This window comes from Dicentrarchus labrax, unplaced genomic scaffold (genome assembly GCF_905237075.1).
Source record: "Dicentrarchus labrax unplaced genomic scaffold, dlabrax2021, whole genome shotgun sequence".
Lineage (NCBI taxonomy): Eukaryota > Metazoa > Chordata > Actinopteri > Moronidae > Dicentrarchus > Dicentrarchus labrax.
In genome coordinates, this window is record NW_026136715.1 from 13,091,235 (window position 1) to 13,114,463 (window position 23,229).

The window sequence follows — 23,229 nt, forward strand, 5'->3', positions numbered from 1 at the left end:
ATTGCCGTTATTCTCCACAATGGTGTTTTCTTCTGGGTGAAAGTCAAAGCAGTTAATTAAGTTTTTATTATGACAAGTAGCCTTGATATTAGCTTCAACACCTTACAATACAGAATCATAAGGAAAGTCTTCAAATAGTTACCAAAACCAGAAAAACTATTTTATACTAAACTTGTTCTGCCATTTTTTTCTTCTGAAATGCAATGGTTCCTTCCAGAGTCCAATTCTTAAAGCTAAATCTTAACTGAGCAATGTTATATCACATTGTTTAAACATCTGATCACGACAGACCTGTGCTGTGTTGAACAATACTTTGTCTCCACCACACCCATCTAACTACTGCCCTCTGAGTCAAATAATTTGCATTGCCTAATTTGTGAATGAGGAATTGTAATGGGCTTTTATTTATTGCTGACTTTGAAAAGGTGTTTGATAAAGTAAAATGGGATGAACTTGCCAATACACACTGAAGAAGGGTGTCTTGCCAAAAATGCCTGGCAAAATTAAAAAAGTTGAATGGAAGTGCTGTTCTAGTTGCTTATGAACTTATTCCCAGGCCACACAGACCAAAAATTGAATATAAATGTACTAGTCGCCTATTTTATTTCAGTGATCACTGATTTGCTGTAACATTTTCCTGTACCAACAGTTAGTTCTGCTGAGTTCTTTTCGTCTTTTTACTTATGTGAATGTGGAAGAAGTACCTTAAGGCGATTTCTTTAAATGTCTTGTTTTGTGTGAACAACACAAACATATTTGTTTTCAATTGAAGAAGAGTATGGAAGCCACAAAACAATAATAACGTTAAAGAAATGTTGCATTTGTTCTTTAATGAATGACAGATTTTGATTGATTGAATTGCTGAAGATGTTTTTGTCTGAATTCACAAAACAAAACATAACAATATAAGTAATTAAATTTCAGAAAAAGCCATTCTGAAACTCTAAAGGTACTAAATAATATCTTTATCTTTAATAATATCATAGAAATTAATAAAAAAAACACTCCTAATTCCCCTGATTGATCACTGAAATAGTTGTTCATTTCCTGCGGTAATCTTCCTCCTTCTCATTTTTTTCTAGCCTCCACATCTCTTTTGCTCTAGATTGACAATGGACTTCACAAGCAAGAGTTAAGAGGAACAGTCCCAATTATGCAGTTGGCAAGGTTCATTCACTTCATTCACATCTTACATACTCACTTCCTGTGTATTCTACAAGTTATCTCTAGCCCTGAATATTTAGTGTGATCTACGATTACCTATGTTATATTTCCGTGCCTTGTGATCAGCCAGAGCTTCCTGATATTGTGTAGGATTGTTAGATAGTCACTAAGTTACGTAATAAAAATATTATAAATTAAAGTTAGCAAATTGTAAAGAGAAAGGACACTTACGCTCTGCCAGTCTGCTCCAGATTATCATCAGTGACAAACACCGTTGAGTTTATGTTGCTATCATCTCCACCCTATACAGCACAAACAACAGTGTTATCAAACTTCTCTTGAGACGGTTTTACCTTCCGAGGGAGTTTGGTAGCGTTGTTGTTTGTTCTGTTTCCAGTCCCTCCTAGTGGGAATACAGCAAGAGCAGCAGTCTGTTGCCAGACCCAGTCCCTTTGATAGTGTCTGTTTTTGTTAGTAATGGCACATAGAAAAGATATGCAAGACCTCAACTCTCTAGTGAAGTGTTGCTGCAGAGACGTATTGCTCATGTGGGCAGTGTGCCTGCTCTGATTTGTTAACATTGGAATAAAAAGCAAAACATTCTGCAACACACGCACTGCATACACAAAGCTTATGGCCATGTTTAGCTAGTTATCTGGGATCATGTTGCTAAGGTGTAAGGAGGGCAAAATATTACTCAATCATTTTGGATCTCAACCCTGATGTTAGTCACATTGAACAATCCTGTTCACTAGATTAGATTAGAATCAACTTTATTGTCATTGCACAAAGTACAAGTACTAAGACAACAAAAATGCAGTAAAAATGCTCCTTTAAAAGTAGCAATATGTCACGAGGGAGCAGCGGTTCTGCTACCCATTTTCTCAGTCACTACCTCAAAGCTCATGATCAGGAGTGATGGTTGGAACATAGATCTATTAATGATTAGATGCTGAAGCTTGACAGGGTTCCCCATTAGAGGCCAGGATGGATGGAATCTGGGACCTTTTTGCTGTAAGGAGACACTCTGTGGAGACTGATGGGAATGTGATGAGATATATGGCTGCAACTAACAATTAAAGTCTTTATCATTAATCTGTGATTATTTTCTCGATTAATTGATTAGTTGTTTGGTCAAGAAAATATTAGAAAATTGTGGAAAATCTCCATCGAAGATCCTTAACCTTAAGGCGACTTCTTTAAATGTCTTGTTTTGTGTCACCAACACCAACCAAAAAATATTTGTTTTACAATTGTAGAAGAGTATGGAAGCCACAGGACAATAATAATAAGAAAATGAATAAATGACAGATGCTTCAGTTCAGACTCTTGTCATGAGGCATGTTGAGAATTAAGGCAGTAAATGTAAAATTTGACATCAATGACATACATTACTTATTCTTAGGTTATATTATACATTTTCTTTATGTGCATCGGTTGTTACTTATTTCATGTATGACCATAACTTAAATAACACAATATATTATCTTGTGCACACAAGAGAAATAATCTTTTGTGCTTTGGGGGGTTACATATCACCTGCTACTGTACAAACAATTTGTACATTTTACACATTGCATCAATAAAGTTCAAATTCAACTGTTTTTATAGTTGAGCAGCCTTTCTATTCCTGGGTGACAGCTGGAACATGCAAGTGAATGATTCCCTCAAGTGTTAGACAAGTTTAACTGCGCAAGTTCACATAATGAAGAGTAAAAGAGTTTTATTTCAAATATTCTATTATCAACCTGTCTCAATAGGAATGAAGTTCAAAACTTCTAATAACCTCTGGTAGGTTTCCCTTTATAGCTACATTACATAATAACAATATAAAACATTTTCACACAATGAGCAAAACACAATGAAACCCAAAGTTTGCCTTAACCACATTCATACAAATGATTACATAAAAAAAAAGATTTGAGCCTTTATCGTATGAGTATTAAATGCTTTTTTCATATTGATAGATGAAAAACATAGTGCTTCTCAAGAGTTTCAAAAGGTAGAATAATTAACAAAATAAAAGATGCCATTAATAAAAGTGAATAAACTGTGAATAAGTAACAGTAAATCCTGTAGTGGAAGAAATATTCAGTAAAATAACCAAGCTGGATCCACAACCACCACCAGAAAAAAATCTCAATCAAACATCACTCAGAATCAAAATGTATCTAATCTGATTTCCACATTAATTCACATGATTAACATTAAAACCAAACACCACTAAATATTTGAAATCCCTGAACCACAAATTAAATGTTCACTTTAAATGAAAAACTCCATTACATATGTTGGCAGATTCCAATTATAAAGAAAACACAGAGAATACGCAAAGAAGCATACATTTGTTAGGGAATTTTTGCTTTCTATTTATCAGTTTTGATCTTCCAAAACTTCAGATTAATTTTTGGGGAAATTTTCCTCACGGCTGAGCTCCGGTGTCTCCATCCTGCATGTAAATAAACACAGCGCAGATAAGTGCATCAGTATTATGAAGAGCAGTTTATAGTGAGAGATTCATTGCTGAAGTTGCACTAGACTGCACTGGAGCTGAAATCATTAGTCGACTGACTAATAATAAATTAATAAAACTATACTCTTATTTTCCCACTAAAATGCCAATTGTTACTGAAACCCAGTTGTGATGAATTTTAAATTCTGAAATTAAATTAAACTATATTAGTAGAATAATCAAATAATTTGTAGATTCATCAACAAGGAAAATAATCATTAGCTGCAAGACTAGACTCAAGATCCAAGATCAGAGAGCAATAAAACTGCAGTTGGATCCTGGAGCTCTGACAAGATGTAATATATGTAATTTCTCCATCTCTGCTTATGTTCCCATCCTAATGCTCATAACTAAACTAACTTTAATGGAATCTCCAGTCTGAAGTCCCCATATAGTACCTACGGTATCCTATATTATACAGCCTAGATCTTCTTGTCTCCAGGTTCCTACAGATCGTTCCGTGCCTAGATTGGGGATTGTGTTTACTCCTCTCTATACTCCCCCACCCACACTCAAACCTCAAGCAGTCGAGGCAGACAGCCGCTGACCATTGGCTGGACTCTGCCTTGCTTTTTAAAGGACAAGTGTGAAGGATTTACTGGCTTACAGTGGGGATGCAACTAACGCCGCTTGCGACTGTATTTGATGATGCCCCTCCAAGCTGCTTGATATTCCGTAGTCTCTGGAACTGAGGCGTGTCAATGATTTTGACAAGAAGTGGGTGTAACTCCATATGCCCGTGGATGGGATCATTGAACACCTGTAGAACACATAAAACAATATCAAGTCCAGTTATTACCCAAAAGGGTAAACCAACTCGAGTTCTCCTGAGGGCTAGTCTTTTCTTTATTTCATACTGCAATATTTCTGATTTTTTTCCTCCCACATCTCCTTTGCTGTCCAATCAACAATGGAGAGTAAACAAGCCCAATTTTGATTTTGTGATTAGGTTCATTCACTGATCCTGGAATCTTTTAGTTGTGTATTTTACAAGCTCTTGATTTTTTCTATTTACTCTCTCTTATCTCTCTAGTCCTTAAAATGTATGGAAATGTATTGTGATGTATAATTAGACACATAAATTAACTTGCCTTGGACTTCCCAGAGCTTCCTGATACAGAACAGGATTCTCTCACGATCATTAGGTTCCCTCGAAAAAAGAAAAAAAGAAAATACAGAAGAGTATAATAGGGAATTAGTTGAAGAGAGAAAATTGAGGTGTGAAAACTAAAAGAAATCAGATGGTGGTACAATCAGGCCCCAGCCTCTCTCCCTCCCCATCTGTACTCAACTGCTTTCTGTGACTCCCTGATGTCCTTTTTCAATCAGAAAATTCATCAGATCCTGAACCCTGTCTGACGTCTCACTCATTCTCCTTCTTTCAGCTCCCCTCGGACTTAGATATCTCAGACCTCATCCTAAAGTCCAAGCCCTCCACCTGTCAGTTAGATCCCCTCCCCTCAGTTCTGGTGAAAGCCTGCCTCCCCTCTCTGCTCCCCCTCATCTCTGCCATCATCCATTCCTCACTCTCCACTGGAATTGTTCCTACACTCTTCAAAACTGCTGCCATCACTCCAATATTGAAAAAACCTGTTGCTGACCCTAATAATTATAATAACCATCGTCCCATCTCCAACCTACCTTTCCTCTCCAAACTCCTTGAAAAAACTGTTGCTTCCCAAATTCATTCTCATCTAACCCTTAACAACTTGTACGAACAATTCCAGTCTGGTTTCCGCCCCCTCCATAGCACTGAATCTGCACTAATCAAAATCACAAACGACCTCCTCCTGGCAGCCGACTCTGGTTTACTCACTATTCTCATCCTCCTCGATCTGAGTGCGGCCTTCGACACCATCTCTCACACTATCCTCTTAACAGATTAATTTCCATTGGCATTTCACACACACCCCTTGACCTGTTTAAATCCTACCTCTCAGGCCGCACTCAGTTCATCCAACTCCAATCCTTCAGTTCCCACCCGTCCCCTGTCACCACTGGTGTGCCCCAGGGCTCTGTCCTGGCCCCCCTTCTCTTCATAATCTACCTCCTTCCCCTTGGCAATATCTTCCGCAAATACAACATCCATTTTCATTGCTACGCGGATGACACCCAGCTCTACCTCTCCAGCAAACCCAATTCCACTCTCCCACCTTCCTCCCTTACTGACTGCTTCACCGAGCTCAAATCCTGGTTTTCCTCCAACTTCCTCAAACTAAACAGTGATAAAACATAATTTCTTCTTATTGGCACTAAATCAACCCTCTCAAAAGCTGACAGTTTTTCCCTCACCATCGACCACTCCTCTGTCTCCCCCTCCCCCCAGGTTAAGAGTCTGGGTGTCATCCTTGACAGCACATTATCTTTACAATCCCATATCAATAACATCACCCGGTCTGCATATTTCCACCTTCGCAATATTAATCGCCTCCGCCCCTCCTTTTCTCCCCACTCCACTGCCATTCTTGTACACAGCCTTGTCACCTCCCGCATCGACTACTGCAACTCCCTTCTTTTCGGTCTACCTCACAAATACCTCAATAAACTTCAACTGGTTCAGAACTCTGCAGCTCGAATCATCACCAGAACCCCCTCCATCCACCACATCACCCCTGTTCTGCAGCAACTTCACTGGCTCCCGGTCAAACTCTGCATAAACTTCAAAATCCTCCTGTTTACGTTCAAGGCCATCCACAACCTTTCCCCTCCTTATCTGTCCGAACTCCTCCACATCGCCACCCCTTCCCGTTCCCTCGGATCTGCCTCCTCTGTCCACCTCTCTGTCCCTCCCGCCCGCCTCGTCACCATGGGGAGCATGGTGCCCCCCATCTCTGGAACTCACTCCCACCGGACCTCAGGAACCTGGACTCTCTAAGACTCTTCAAATCAATACTAAAAACTCACCTATTTAGAACTGCATACCCCACTTAACTATAAACTTACTTAACTACATCGTCTTTTCTTATCTGTTTCTTATTTCTTACTGTTTTTATTTTTTATGCGTTGTACGGTGTCCTTGAGTGCCCAGAGAGGCGCCTTTAAATAAAATGTATTATTATTATCATTACCAGTGATTTGTTTTTCTGTGTAATAGAGAAAGCCGTTAATAACTGTCCTGTATTACATTATGACAAGTAGCCTTCATATTGGCTTCCATGCCTCACAATACAGAATCATAGGGAAAGTCCTTAGTTAAAGCAGCTTCTAACTTCTTAACTTATTTACGTTACACCATGAGATTATAACTTAACTTTAATTAAATCTACCAAACCAGAAAACCAACCTTTGAATTTATCTGCCCATTGTCCAAGTTCTTCTTGTTCAAGGTACTGCACAATTTTGTTCACAGTCCATTTCTTAAAGTTGAAAGGCAACTTTGCTGGCATTGTCTTCTTTAGAGTCTTGGATCTGTCAAAGGTTGTATCTGTGTCTGTGATCTGACAAGCGATATAAATATATCAGGATAGTCACACTAATGTTATATCACGTTGTTAAAACAGGTGATCAGGGCAGACCATTACACAAGACTTCTAATCTTGACTAGCAACTCTGTCTCCAAAAATGACATTTATATACCTCAAATTTGCATTGCCTAATTTGTCTAGGAGGAAATGGAGAGATGCTTTCAGTCCAGATCAACTTCTCAGCCACTGTACTTTATATAGATTTTACTTACATAACATATCATTTGCTTATAAAATGTGGCACGTTGTTATAGATTGAACCACCCAACGGTCTAAAAGATGGTTAAAATTAGTTTCCCCTCAACAAGCTGCAACATTGAAATGTTTCTTACACATTAAAGGTGGGGTCAGTCATTTTAGAGAAAGACAAATTGTCTTCATATGCTTTCCTTTTTCACACTAGGCAGGGAGATGTTTAAGTAATCACTTCAATAATGATCTCTCTCTTTGTTTCCTTATCTCAACCGTAGTCATGCTACAGTTTGGAGGATCATCTCCCGCAACCAGCAGGATCAACAACCACACCTCCTCACTGTTAGGCATCAGAAGAACTGGATTGACAGCTTCTACATCACCATGGATAAGCATCTCATCTCATGCCAGGCAAACCACTTGTCACAGTTGATGCTGTAACACTTGGGGGTGTGTTCCTTGTTTTCTGTTTCTCCTGTGGTTCTGTCTGTGGGTGTGTGTTATGCCTGGCAGTGAGCTGATCACCTGGTGGAGTTGCACACCTGCTGGCAATCCTCATCAGTGCCTGGCCTTAAGAAGTGGGGTTACCTGAGACTCGTCGCCAGATTATTCCTTACCCATGGTTGAGTACTTCAGGCCAATTTAGTCTCTAGAGTTTTTGGTTAGAGTGAGTTTCTCTGTCAAGACCAGAACTAAAAGCTTTGTGTTTTTTCTCTCCTTTCCAAGATTCCTGCACCCGGAGTGTTTTGTGTTGCCTGGAGGATCTTTTGGAGCGCTGGTTGCCACTGTTCAGGACCTGCCTGCCCCTGCTCTCATCTTGCCCTTTTCAAGCACAGTTCCACTTCTACTCAGTTCTTTGTGAATAAAACCCTTGACCTCAACCTGCCTAGAGTGATCTGAATCCGCACCCCGGTCCACAGTCCTACCAAACATAACACCACTCCCTCAAGCCATTTGATGAACATTTCAAAGCACATTTTGCGTTTTAATGCGTATGATTTATATGATGATATGATTGATGGTTTTACACATGAAAAGGCAAAAACTGATTTTAATTTTGAAAATTATTGAGATTATTGTCATTAATTGTTATAATTAATATTTACATTTTTTCAGTGTAGATTTTACACTTAAAGGGAGTAAAATTAACTCTGCAAAGTGTTAAATGTTTAACTATTTTGATTAATAACTCTGGAGAGTGCGGAGCTATATAAACCCTGAAAAACTGTCAACTGTGCGAGTTAATTCAACACTGGGCTTTTTCCTTTTCATGTTAGGAAAATTAAAGCAATAAATGTACAGTTGGATATCAATTAAATTAATAAAAACTACTTATTTCATGCGTTACCATCACGTGTGCCTCAACATATTATCTTGTGTACACAAGACCAGAAAAATAATTGTCTTTGACTTTGGGGGTTCCATATCACCTGTTACTGTACAAACAATGTGTATATTAGACACATTACATGGGGTTGGGGATAGCTGCAGCAAAACACACGAGAGTGTATGATGTCCTCTAGTGTGTGACAAATTAAACTGCAGGAGGGCACACAACAAAGGAAAAAATAGTTTTATTTCAAGTAGAGAACCATCTATTATCAACTTTAGGAATAAAGTTTAAAGCTTCTAAGCTTCTAATTGTTTACCTTTATAGCCCCATTACATATTTAGAATATGTTTATATATTTATAATTTTCCATTTACCACATGCATACAGATGGTTAGATAAAAAAAAAGAGCCAGTTTCAAAAGCTACAATAATTCAAGAAAAAAATATGATAAAATATGTCACCAATAAAAGAGATATTTAAAAACAAATGAAAAAAAAATCAACATTGAAGAAGTAAAGATAAATTCTGTGGTTCAAGAAAGATACAGTCAATCGTTGGAACCACAACCACCACCAGAAACTACCTAAAATCAAACATCACTCAAAGTCATAATAATATCTAATCAAATTTCCACATTAAGTCACGTGATTAACATCAAAACCAAAATATTTGAAATCCCTTAACCACAAATTAAACTTTAAATGACAAACTCCATTATATATGTTGGCAAGTGAATACACAGAATACATGAAGACGCATAAATGAATAAATCAGTGAAACTTTCTGTGTACATATTCAGTTTCACACAAACATATTTTAAGTAACCATGATTGATTGTTCACAACAGAGTAATAGTATGTTTCTGGTATGTTTTTAGTAACAACATGCTATTAAGAAGTGATTCAGTTTAAAATCAGACACGTACAGCTTTAGATTATGAAAGGAGTCTAAAATCAAACTAAACTACAGATACATGTATAATATTGATCAGGCCTCTAAAAGACCAGAGTACAGGGCCTGAATATGCAAATGCATCCTAATTTATAAAGAAGACTCTGTGTGCATTAACATACTCACCTTATATAATATTTAAATCATTTTCAATCATGAACCAATGATTACCAGGGAGTGTTTGCTTGTTTTCAGTTTTGATGTCCATCTTCCAAAAGCTGGAGTGAAAGATACATAACTGAAGTTGGGCAACTATTTTGATAAACAATTATAATCATAATTAAGTCATTTTTCAAGCAAAAATGTTGCCTAGATTCAGCTTTGCTGTTTTTCTGTCTTATGTTTAAGTAAATCAATAATTTTTGAGTTTTCTGACTGCTTTTATAAGAAAATATTTGGTATATTAAACAATAATGAAAGTAATCAGTGGCTACAGCCCTAGGCTACACAAACTCCCACATAATACCTACAATATCATATATTTAATAGCTTATTTATAAAGATTACCTGATACTCTGGGAAGCCCTTTGCCTTGCACCACTTTTTAAACTCAGCCCTCGGGTCAGCCTTCGGATCAGCCTTCAGATCAGTCTTCTTACAGACAAACCTGACCAGTCGCTCAGAAAAGCACGTTGGGCGTATCCTGGACACCTGACAACGCTGAAAGCAGCATACATTTCAGAATAATTACAACAGAGGGATGTAATGCAAAGGAAGACTAAAATTAAAACTGTTGTCATCATCGTTTTAGTTCTGACCTTCCTCTTGAATGCGCGGGTAGTGTTGTGCTTGCTGTAGAAATATAAGTGATCGATGGGGTCCTCGCGTTTCATCCCATAGTCCATTTTAATGGTCTAACAGAGAAATGTGGGAGAGAAGCTTGTTTTCATATTCTCAAATCAAATTACACTAAAATGGAGGAAGTCAACATCTTACAAATCAATTGATAATTAAGACACTTAAAAACATTTAAAGAAAAGTGAAGTTTTAGACTGAAAACTCACCGTAATGTCAAAGTCATCTTCGGTCAGCTCGCCACCGAGAGTTTTAGCCAATTCCCTTTTCCAAGCAGGAAATATTTCCTAGGAAGGGAGGAGAAGTGGTAGGACAAGAGATTTGAGATTTATTGCATCTTAACAACACACTGTAGGACTACATCTGCATTAAGCAGTTACATTTAAATCTTTGTTTTTCGGTTTTGGCTCTTTGTCCACACTAAAACAGAATTCATGGAGCTATTCTAAAACTTTCTACAGAGTATTTAAATCTTGTAGTGTGTTTGAGGAAAATCTGTGCAGTTTTATTCAGTCAGGGAGTTTGTGTGCGTGTGTGTGCGTGTGTGTGTTAGTAAAGTTAAGAAAATGTTTTTGTTGCCTCCTAAGTTTTTTGACCATTTCAATGGTCTAACAGAGAAATGTGGGAGATAAGTTTGTTTTCATATTCTCAAATCAAATTATGCTAAAATGGAGGAAGACAACATCTTACAAATCAATTGATAATTATTATAAACATTTAGAGAAAAGTGAAGTTTTAGACTGAAAAGTCACCTTAATCTCAAAGTCATGTTCTTTCCACCTGTCACCAAGAAGTTTCATCAATTCCTTTTTCCAAACAGGAATTTCTCCTTTTTCCTAAGAAAGGAGGAGAAAGGGTGAGAAGTAGAGCGACAAGAGGTTTGAGATTTATTGCATCTTAACAACACACTGTAGGACTACATCTGCATCAAGCAGTTACATTTAAATCTTTGTTTCTTGGTTTTGGCTCTTTGTCCACACTAAAACAGAATTCGTGGAGCTATTCTAAAACTTTCTACAGAGTATTTAAATCTTGCAGTGTGTGTGAGGAAAATCTGTGCAGTTTTATTCAGTCAGGGAGTTTGTGTGTGTGTTTGACTAGATCACATGATCTGATGATCATAAAATAGTGATTTTATGTGCACTGCAGCTTGGAAATAACATGCACATTAGACTGAACAAAATTTAAAAAGCAACACTTTTGTTTTTGCCCCCATTCATCATGAGCTGAACTCAAAGATCTAAGACTTTCTCTATGTACATAACAGGCCTATTTCTCCCAAATATTGTTCAAATCTGTCAAAATCTATGTTAGTGAGCACTTCTCCTTTGCCGAGATAATCCATCCACCTCACAGATATGGCATATCAAGATGCTGATCAGCATAGCATGGGTATTGCACAGGTGTGCCTTAGGCTGGCCACAATAAAAGGCCACTCGAAAATGCAAAAACAACAGTGTTGCGTTTATAATTTTGTGCAGTGTACATCAAGCTTTTTGATCTTAACGCGGCTAACAAGGGCTTTCAGATTCAATGTCTTTCTCAAGGTCACTTTGACATATTGACAGGAGGAGCTGAGGATCAAATCATCCACCCTGCTCTACCTCCTGAGCCACAGAGGTGTAATATTTATGTCATACTCATTCCAGTACAGGAAAATATTAAGTGACAACAATATTGGCTGCATTAAAACAGCATCACAAGGAGTATTTGTCAGCTGGGCTGTCTGTCCAACACATCATCAGGTGTTGGCTGTGATGTGCAATTTTGTTGTTTGCCAACTAAAAAGAAGATAAAGAAGAAGAGATTTTGCCTTTTCTACTGTTTACCTGTGGGCAGAAGTTCTATGAAATATATGACCTGTATGGGAGTGTGAATGTGAGTCATTTTCACACAAAAAACTGCCAGCTCAGTGTAGATCCAGTAAGAGAGTAAGTTTCTTTCTGTGATTTTGCTCACATTGCTATCACATCCTCTAAATTCAAATGGTAAGTAAATGGTAGGAATGTGTTGTAGTCCATGTGAAATCCAAGCACAATATCCATATAAGCAATGAGAAAAAGATAGAGAAAACAGAAACAAGGAATGTGCACACAAAAGGAGCATAACATCCAGCTTCATTATAACAGAGAAATAGATGATATGACAGACAGTGTAATGCAATAAAGGCACACAACGACATTTGTAGAAACCTCAGTGGGATCGTCCAACCGCGTTTCACCCAGAAACCTGTAGAGTTTTCGAGTGATGATCCTGCGTAGAATGTGTCTTGCATCCTTCAGCTCCTCGGATGTTGAGTTGAGTATTTGTTCAAACACAGCATCTACAGAGAAACAGATAAACAGAGTGGAAGATCAGTGAATTAAACCAAACCAAAGACATGGTCACAAATCATTCATAGTGTTTCACAAATTCAAAACGGACATGGTAACCTGAGAGACAGTATAACTGGGACAAGATTACTTTACCTCATTCATTTGTTTTTAAATATGGAATAAATTAAATTAACTTTATTTAAGCATGCTTGAGAAAACCATTGTGTTTATATGCATATTCACATGATTGTAGTTGCTACTGTGTCAAAGTCTAGGGTAATGTTTACAACTGTCCTGCTCTTTATTGGATTTAATGGAGTTTAGATGAGTTTTGAACTCCAACAACTCCAACAAAACTTATTACCTCTTAATGCAATATACCTGTTAGTTTCTCAATAATAAGCTAGGTAGCCTAACTGTTAGTAACTAGGTTTTTATCAAAATATAGCACAGATTTTAACCAAACTTCAGAAAATCAGCTAAATAAAATGTGAATTAATTAAGGCTGCACTATTGCAAAAAAAATCAAATTGCAATGACAGATTTTACAATTGCTTATTATTATAAAGATTTACTAAACAAACACGTGTTCTTACAGCTAGAGAACCAGATTTGTCCCAGTGCTATCTACAGACCTGTCAGCTTAGTGTAGGCCTCCATGTCATCAATGGCCTTGGAGAGTCTGAAAGTCTTCTTTTCTGTGCTTTCAGTCTTGCCATCAATGGCTTTGTAGATAGTGATTGTTGATTCATTGTTCTCTACTGAGTCTGCTTTTAAAAAGGCATCTGTGATCCTGGATAATCATTATTAATCATCTTCATTAATCATTATTAATCATTAATCATTTTTAAAAGTGATATTTTCACATTTAAAAATGAAACACACAAAATGTCACCACCTGTCACCAAACTACCAGAGATGTCATTCTCACTGGAACAAGTTGCCTTTGATTTTTAATTTATCCTGCCATTTCATTGTAAAACAAAAAACATCACAACATGCATTGCATTCTTCAGAAAAGCTGCTTAAAAAGTAGAGAAGGGTAAGTACTCACATAGTCTCTATGATCTTGTTCACTTTGTGCTGGTAGGCTCTTCTGTGGAGACAGAGCCTGGTGTGGAACATTTCAGACATATTATCCTCCTCCTGTTGAGAGTATTGCCTATAGTTTAGTCGGAACAAATCTGTTTACAATCTGATACAAGAGTAGGAGTAACATTGTCTTTACCTTGTCTCTAACACAGATGTGCTTCCGGCCATCCACCTCACACACCCTGGCAAACTTTAAGAAGCGACGATAGTCAAAGTTGATCTGGACGCCCAGGTGGTAGCAGTCCCTAAGATAGAACAGAGTGAAGAAAATGGTCTTATTGTGTCTAATCAGCAAAAGCAACCTGGAGAAAGTTCCAAACAATGTCCTGTGTAACTGACTCCCCTGCCACATCTGGGCAAACGGTCATTACACCTCGTCACTGTTTCGGCCTTCTTGTCCTATCTTATTTTACCAGGCCCCCCCTTCTGGACAGAACTTCAGCCTCAAACTCGTGTTATCAGTCTGTGGGCCATGTAGATGGTGAACCAGACGCACTAATATGAATTTTAATAATCTTATTTATATCTTCCCTATGCCAGAAGACATTAAGTAATTCTGCTCCTCTGACTAAAAAAAATAAAAAAATAAATTAATAAATAATAAAATAAAATAATAAATAAAAAAATACAAAATAAAACTTGTGCCTAATAATATTATTGTTGCAGTTGGGATTTATAGAGCACAGGGTTGAATAGACTCATGAAAAAACTCATTTAAATAATGAAAAGCTTTAGTTAGCCAATCAATGTTAAAATCTCCCAACACTATAATTTTGTAGTTAGAATTTTTTTTAAATAAGGTTATTTATTTATTTCTATGAGGATCTTTTGGAAAGCCTACATCTCTTCTCATCAAATATGATCACTGCAAGTTCCTCCAGTTGATACCAAGCTGTGAAGATCTGCCTTTTAGTTCCTATTTATTGTAATTGTTCTGGGGAAATAATACATAGAAGTTGTCGGCTCAAAGGGGACCTTAAAATGTGAGCTCGTTCATGTGGTTAACTGGACTTTTATTGTGACGGGTCACTTCCTGTCACTTCCTGTGACCGTAACCTCATGCAGCTTGATGACGCGCGATGTCCAGGTGATAAAACTCCTGACACGGAGTTACTCTCTCTCTTCTCTCTCTTCTCTCTCTTCGCTCTCTTCTCTCTTTTCTCTCTCTTCTCTCTCTTCTCTCTCTTCTCTCTTTTCTCTCTCTTCGCTCTCGCCGCTCACTCGCTCGCCCACACCGGGTGATACGTTTAGGACCTCGGTGCGGCCCGTCCCACCGCCGACGCACGTCTAAGGATTATAGTATGGCACAAGAGCTTCTTCCTGCGATCCCTGGGCAGCGCACCGCTAACGGGAGTCAACATCTGCAGCTTTAAAGAGAAAGTCGGACTTTACCGGAGCAACGCGACGTTAACGCCAAGTCCTTAACTCTGCAGAGCAACGAGCGAAACGCCTTTTTTCTTGCTACCTGCACCAGCGGACATCAGAGACTGTTTGGACTTCAGAACCAGAATCTGATCAGCTGATCCACGCAGCACACCCGCAACTCTTCTTCTTCTTCCTCCATTGGACTGTCGGTAACGTACTGGGCATAAACAGATAACTTAACAGAGTTAACGGCTGAACAAGGACTTTAATTACTGTTGATGTTACTAATGTGTTTTTATTCGGGTTATTGTGGTTATTGTATTGTGTTGTTGATTTGATTAACGCAGGTTACTGTAGTAACTGTATTCTCTGAGACATTGCTAAAGTGATGGTAGTTTAATGTAATGCTTCACACAGACACCGTCTTTGCATGCAACTCAAACTCAAACCCTCCCGCTAAGTTAGATTGCACATTGTGTATTTTCCTCTGTTTGCGTTTATTGTTCCTTTAATAAATGTTTGTGTTTATACATGCTGGCCTATTTAATTTCGTACAAGAGTGAGTGATACCAACCTCTTCTATGCAGAACTCCAAAGCCTTCCACTTTAATTATTAATAGGGATTGTGGTTGTAGTTAATTATTAAAACTTGTTATTAGAATTATTAATCTGATTTCTAAATTAATAATTTAGTGTATTTTTATGAGACTTATCAATCAAATATTGGCTATCATTCCCTTATTTAAGGGTGGTGCCCCGATGATCTTTAATAATAATTAAAGTCATTTTCTATTATCTTTTGATAATTCTAAACTTTGATAACCAAAATAAATTGATTACACTAATACAGTTAAACCACTGTTGTACCAACAAATGGGGCCGCTGTGATTTATCATAGCAAACCCTACAAAGTTCATCATTCTACATCAAAAAGTAAATTGTTCCACAGTCGCTGTTAAACAAGTCCCACCTGGCAAAGTAGTCAAACTTGTCCACATCAATGCCATTTTCTTTGTTGGACACGATTTCATAGAGGAAGGACTTGTCTTCTTTACGGCCTTCATACGGCCACTGTGGAGACTACAGACAATCTTGGCATTAGACATTGGTTGCTGTAACAATATTGATACTGACTGATTTCACACAATTCACGTGACCTTTTTCTGGTCTTGAGCTGTGCTAGTTTTCTCCTGGTCTTTCTTGGTGTCTATGTGAATCATCTCCTTGATGAAGGTCAGATCCTCGGATGGGATCAGGCCATACTGCTCCATCTCAACCTCCAGACCATTACTTTTCACCAGGTGGTCAAACATGGCCAGAGAAGCAGTTTCATGCTGCAACAGAAACAGACTCATTAATATATTAATACCAGAATTCAAAGTGAGAACAATCTAACATCTAACATTTCTTTTAGCAACACGTAGATTCTTCTTTCGGAACAAATCAAATATGATTCACTTTCAGTGAGGTCCCAGAATCACTCGGCTCCTGTAGCTAGCCATGCTTTTGTTAACTAGCTAACTCATGAATCTTCGCTCTGTGTCACTAAAAGTTGAAGCTTTATTGACAGGTGAATGTCATGATATTGTTGGTTGAAATCAGTTATTTTATGCTTACGTAAGCATGTGTCACATTTTGTTTTACAGTAAGAAACGATGATTTTGGCATGTAGTCTTAAATAGGGGTACAATATAACGGAGGATGCATACTTAAAGGGTTAAAATGACACTTTTCATCTCACCTGGTCTTTATGTTTTCAAAGTAAGGGGACTGCAACAAATTCTACACATTAAGATCAGTTCACTAGTCACAGTTAGTGCTACTCAGCCTATGTCTACTGTTTCTCTCCAGTCTGAGAAAATAACCATGAAGATGTCCGTACCTAAAGAGACTGCATTATGCCATTATTATCCATTATGCCTGAGATGAAATCAGATGATTTGTTTTTTTAAACCGTATCTCAGTGTTCAGTTGGGCTCACAAATAAATGATCCGCCATTATGTTGGCTTTTTTGCTTGCAGCTTAACAACTAAGCACTGACTTGTTGTTTGTGTCTTTGCTAATTAGTTACCATTTATATCAAACTGATTTGCTTCCTTAATGCAGCTCATGGCTGTGTTTTCCTTTGTCATGTAATATGTCATGAACAACAGAAATAATTGTTTCTTACCTTCCACTCCTTCTTGTCTGGACGTGCTCTAGGGATGAACATTGCATCAAACAGATGGGAAAATGGCCCATGTCCTAGATATGGAGAAATTAATTGAAGTTAATCTAAAGGTGATTGTGTGTGAACTGTAAAATGAGCCATTTGTGATTTTATCTTATTGTTATTATTTTAAACAGGTTTGTATTAAAGGCAGGCCTTTACCTCTTATTCACGCATTTTAATTTGATCATGTTTCGTAATGTCCTCCCAAATTCAACATTTCCTCCAAGTTTAACTGTTTTAATAAAATCTAAACGTACATCTCAGCTGTGTTATATTAAAATTCTAGCCAAGTTTCCATTTGAAACCAGCACAAACTTCCACAGAATTTTCTGAAAAGATGAATTGTTTCCTGTTTGTGTTAAACGTGACTTTGATTATTAAATATCTAAAATCTTAATTTACTGCTCTCTATAGCATTGGGTGTTTTATTGGTAGTGAATGCGTAAACAAGAGAGTTACTTTTTGTGTGTACAACACTATGAATGCCTTACAGGAGAGACTATCTGAAGTGTGTGCCATTATTTTATATTTCAACAATTATCATCTTGCGACCTTGCATCAAGTATGGTCCTTTGGAACAACTATAAACACTTTTTCCTTCTGAAATGGTCAGACAACATGTAATAGTTCTTTTCAAGAATACCTTTTAAACTTTTCACTTTACCATTCAATAAGATTTAATGTTGAATGTCAAAGAAATTCAACACTTCCTGTAAGTATTTTGAACTAAAGGACTTCTCTGTTAGACATTTAATCTAAAACATCTACAGGAATGCTGAGTTTATATTAGCAGTAGCTCATCACTGAAATAAGAAAAGTATTCTGAAGAACAGAAATGTACATTATCATGTGGACCATTGCACACTTTGTTTTTTTTGTCTGCTGTTAGTTCCGACGAGCCTTTAATTGTTAGTGCCTACAGAAACCCTTGAAATTGGATCAACATTGACTTTTATTCGACAATTTCCAAAGGTGTGCCTCACTCACCGAGATCATGACAAAGACCAGCAATCTGTACGCAGAGGATGTCTCTGTCAGTGATGTTGAGATCTGGCTGCTTTGTTTTCAGAGCTTGTCCAAGCTTACCTGCTAAATGCGCCACCCTTTACCACCACATACAGCACACACAACAAAGAACTCATTACACAATTACTGCATGAATATCCTGCTGCAAAACTTGAAATATATGAATTTGTGTTATGCCAATACTAAGTAAGGTATGTAATATGTTTACTTTTAAAATATTTTGCTATTGATAGGTGCTTTACTGCAAACAGGTATTTACTTAATTAGGATTGTGATTACCGTTACCTTAAGACACTAGATCTAAAAAATCCTGAGAACATACCCAATCGAGTGTTCAAAGCGGTTGTGGGATGCTCCAGGGTAAACAAAGTAGGCTCCTCCGAGCTGCTTGATACTCCGTAGTCTCTGGAACTGAGGTGTGTCAATGATTTTGACAAGAAGTGGGTGTAACTCTATATGCCCGTGGATGGGATCATTAAACACCTGTAGAACACATATAACAGAATCCAGTCCAGTTATTACCCAAAAGAGTAAACCAACTCTAGTTCTCCTGAGGGCTAGTCTTCTCTTTGGCATCTTTGCTGTTTATTCTACAAGCTCTTGGATTTTTCCCCAGTTTTTCACCTTTCTCTTTTATCTCTCAAGTCCTGAAAATGTATAAAAATCTAGAGGGATGTACGATTAGGCACATGATATATTACCTTGCCTGGGATCTGCTTGGGGTTCCTGCTCCAACAAAGTTTCCATAGTAGGGAATGAGTAGAAGAGAGAAAAGTGATTTGTGAAGACTTAAATAAATCAGGTTATTGTAGAACATCAGAAGAATTTGCTTTGTATACACTTCTATCCAGGATTGTTAAAATGTTTTGACATTGCAACCTGAGACACTTACATATTGCCGTTATTCTCCACAGTGGTGTTTTCTTCTGGGTAAAAGTCAAAGCAGTTAATGAAGTTTTTATTATGACAAGTAGCCTTGATATTAGCTTCCACGCCTTACAATACAGAATCATAAGGAAAGTCTTCAAATAGTTAACTTATTTAGGTCAGCCAGGAGATTAATAATAACCATACATCAAATTTACCAAACCAGAAAAACAACCTTATACTAACCTTTATCTGCCATTTTTTCTTCTTGAATGCAATGGTTTCTTCCAGAGTCCAATTCTTAACGCTAAATGGTGACTGTCAGTCTTCTTTAGCGTTTTGAATCTGTCAGTGGCTGTACCTATGTCTCACCAATAATTCTGATGCTGATCTAACAAGCAGTAATTATATTGGGACAGTCAACTGAGCAATGTTATATCATGTTGCTAAAACAGCTGATCAGGGCAGATCTGCAGAAAAGACCAAGAGAGTTCAACAATATCTGGCTTTTGTGTCTCTTCCACACCCACCTAACTACTGCAGAAATTTGCATTCCCTCATTTGTTTATGAGGAAATGTTTTATATAACAAGTAAAGAAGGTCCTGGCATAAAGACAAAGCTACACAGGAGTGGCTAAAAAACATACCAATGGGATCATTAAACACCTGGTAGAACAAAACACAACAGAAACTGCACACACCTTGTTTATTTCTAAACCAAAAGACTACCAGTGGAAAAACACTTCCAGTTCCCCTGATTGATCACTGAAATTGTTGTTCTTGATTTCCTATGGTAATCTTCCTCTTTCTCATTTTTTTCTAGCCTCCACATCTCTTTTTCTGTAGACTGACAATGGACTTCGTGAGCGAGAGTTCAGAGGAACAGTCCCAATTATGCAGTTGGCAAGGTTCATTCACTGATGCGGGCATCTTACATACTCCCTTCCTGTCAAATGGGTCAAAAAATAGCACAAAGTCCTGGCATAAAGACAAAGCTACACAGGAGTGGCTAAAAAACATACCAATGGGATCATTAAACACCTGGTAGAACAAAACACAACAGAAACTGCACACACCTTGTTTATTTCTAAACCAAAAGACTACCAGTGGAAAAACACTTCCAGTTCCCCTGATTGATCACTGAAATTGTTGTTCTTGATTTCCTATGGTAATCTTCCTCTTTCTCATTTTTTTCTAGCCTCCACATCACTTTTTCTGTACTGACTGACAATGGACTTCACGAGCGAGAGTTAAGAGGAACAGTCCCAATTATGCAGTTGGCAAGGTATATTCACTGACGCGAGCATCTTACATACTCCCTTCCTGTGTATTCTACAAGTTATCTCTAGCCCTGAATATTTAGTGTTATTTTATTATTATGAACATGTTATATTCCCGTGCCTTGTGATCAGCCAGAGCTTCCTGATATTGTGTAGGATTTTTTTAAATAGTCACTAAATTACGTAAAAAAATATTATTAAAATTGAAGAACAAATTGAAAAAAAAAGACACTTACGCTCTGCCAGTCTGATCCAGATTATCATCAGTGACATACACCACTGATTTTATGTTGCTATCATCTCCACCCTATACAGCACAAACAACAGCGTTATCAAACTTCTCTTGAGACGGTTTTACCTTCCGAGGGAGTTTGGTAGCGTTGTTGTTTGTGCTGTTTTCAGTCCCTCCTAATAAGAATACAGCAAGAGCAGCAGTCTGTTGCCAGACCCAGTCCCTTTGATATGACCCTTCTCAGTGTCTGTTTTTGTTAGTAACTACACATGGCACATAGAAAAGATATGCAAGACATCAACTCTCTAGTGAAGTGTTGCTGCAGAGATGCATGGCTCATGCGGGCAGTGTGCCTGCTCTGATTTGTTAACATGGGAATAAAAAGCAAGACGTTCTGCCACACACACGCACTGCATACACAGAGCTTATGGCCATGTTTAGCTAGTTATCTGGGATCATGTTACTGTGGTGGAAGGAGTGAAAAAAATCATTTTGGATCTCACCCCTGATGTTAGCCACATTGAACAATCCTGTTCATTAGATTAGATTAGATTAGATTCAACTTTACAGTAGTACAAGTACTAAGACAACGAAATGCAGTAAAGAAAAAAAAAAAAAAAAAAAAGCCTCCTGGACAGATGAACTAGGGCTCCAAAAATGTTCCTTTAGAGGGAGCAATATGTTACGAGGGAGCAGCGGTTCTGCTCTTTATTTTCTCAGTTGCTACCCCAAAGCTCATGACCAGGAGTGATGGTTGGAACATAGATCTATTAATGATTAGATGCTGAAGCTTGACAGGGGTCCCCATTAGAGGCCAGTCAGTCATATTCACACTGTCACTACCTGACATGCATTTCTTTGGAGTGTGGTAGAAATACATACAAATATGGGGAGAGCATGCAGACTTCTTACAGAAAGGATTGGATGGAATCTGGGACCTTTTTGCTGTAAGGAGACACTCTGTGGAGACTGATGGGAATGTGATGAGATATATGGCTGCAACTAACAATTAATGTCTATCAATTAATCTGTGATTATTTTCTCGATTAATTGATTAGTTGTTTGGTCAATAAAATTGTGGAAAATGTCCATCAATGTTTCCTGAACCGTAAGGCCATTTCTTTTAATGTCTTGTTTTGTGTGACAAACACAAACCCAAAGATATTTGTTTTACAATTATAGAAGAGTATAGAAGCCACAAAACAATAATAACGCTAAAGAACATTTTATAAATGACAGATTTTGAAAATTACTGAAGATGTTTTTGTCTCAATTCACAAAACAAAATATAACAATATAAGAAATAAAATTTCAGAAAAAGCCATTCAGAAACTCGAATAAAGATAATGAATAATATCTTTAATAGTATCTTCCCAATATCTTTGGTGTATCTAATCTTGACTAGCAACTCTATCTCCCAAACATTACATTTATAAACTTCAAATTTGCATTGCATTTGTTCAGGAGGAAATGGGGAGCTGCTGTCAGTCCAGATCAACTTCTCCTTCATTCTTTTTACCTGCGACAGCATGTGGGGCCAACCAGTCACATGGGTCAAAAAATAGCACAAAGTCCTGGCATAAAGACAAAGCTACACAGGAGTGGCTAAAAAACATACCAATGGGATCATTAAACACCTGGTAGAACAAAACACAACAGAAACTGCACACACCTTGTTTATTTCTAAACCAAAAGACTACCAGTGGAAAAACACTTCCAGTTCCCCTGATTGATCACTGAAATTGTTGTTCTTGATTTCCTATGGTAATCTTCCTCTTTCTCATTTTTTTCTAGCCTCCACATCACTTTTTCTGTACTGACTGACAATGGACTTCACGAGCGAGAGTTAAGAGGAACAGTCCCAATTATGCAGTTGGCAAGGTATATTCACTGACGCGGGCATCTTACATACTCCCTTCCTGTGTATTCTACAAGTTATCTCTAGCCCTGAATATTTAGTGTTATTTTATTATTATGAACATGTTATATTCCCGTGCCTTGTGATCAGCCAGAGCTTCCTGATATTGTGTAGGATTTTTTAAAATAGTCACTAAATTACGTAAAAAAATATTATTAAAATTGAAGAACAAATTGCAAAAAAAAGACACTTACGCTCTGCCAGTCTGATCCAGATTATCATCAGTGACATACACCACTGATTTTATGTTACTATCATCTCCACCCTATACAGCACAAACAACAGCGTTATCAAACTTCTCTTGAGACGGTTTTACCTTCCGAGGGAGTTTGGTAGCGTTGTTGTTTGTGCTGTTTTCAGTCCCTCCTAATAAGAATACAGCAAGAGCAGCAGTCTGTTGCCAGACCCAGTCCCTTTGATATGACCCTTCTCAGTGTCTGTTTTTGTTAGTAACTACACATGGCAATAGAAAAGATATGCAAGACATCAACTCTCTAGTGAAGTGTTGC

At 37.6% G+C, this 23,229-nt stretch overlaps 2 protein-coding genes across 7 annotated transcripts in view; both read right to left on the reverse strand.

Annotated features, from left to right (window-relative positions):
• Positions 1 to 19,906, reverse strand: part of LOC127377624 (deoxynucleoside triphosphate triphosphohydrolase SAMHD1) — a 29,867-nt gene extending 9,961 nt beyond the window's left edge. The window contains exons 1-11 of the mRNA XM_051425703.1: positions 19,537 to 19,906; positions 19,316 to 19,349; positions 19,125 to 19,149; positions 18,746 to 18,906; positions 18,385 to 18,500; positions 17,356 to 17,429; positions 16,342 to 16,518; positions 16,155 to 16,264; positions 13,956 to 14,064; positions 13,782 to 13,873; positions 13,363 to 13,520 (exon numbers count right to left, since the gene is read on the reverse strand). Of these exons, the coding sequence (XP_051281663.1) occupies positions 13,363 to 13,520; positions 13,782 to 13,873; positions 13,956 to 14,064; positions 16,155 to 16,264; positions 16,342 to 16,518; positions 17,356 to 17,429; positions 18,385 to 18,500; positions 18,746 to 18,906; positions 19,125 to 19,149; positions 19,316 to 19,349; positions 19,537 to 19,549 (1,069 nt within the window). The 5' untranslated portion in view covers positions 19,550 to 19,906. The remainder of the gene's footprint in view (positions 1 to 13,362; positions 13,521 to 13,781; positions 13,874 to 13,955; positions 14,065 to 16,154; positions 16,265 to 16,341; positions 16,519 to 17,355; positions 17,430 to 18,384; positions 18,501 to 18,745; positions 18,907 to 19,124; positions 19,150 to 19,315; positions 19,350 to 19,536) is intronic.
• Positions 1 to 23,229, reverse strand: part of LOC127377620 (deoxynucleoside triphosphate triphosphohydrolase SAMHD1) — a 71,335-nt gene that overhangs the window by 23,763 nt on the left and 24,343 nt on the right. For 3 of the 6 annotated variants that reach the window (XM_051425695.1, XM_051425694.1, XM_051425692.1), the window contains exons 1-2: positions 4,284 to 4,433; positions 1,396 to 3,613 (exon numbers count right to left, since the gene is read on the reverse strand). The gene's annotated coding sequence lies outside the window, so the exon portion shown is untranslated. Of the gene's footprint in view, positions 1 to 1,395; positions 3,614 to 4,283; positions 4,434 to 20,806; positions 21,403 to 22,914; positions 23,214 to 23,229 lie in introns of those variants that run through there. The other 3 variants (XM_051425693.1, XM_051425696.1, XM_051425697.1) reach the window with 3 other exon arrangements.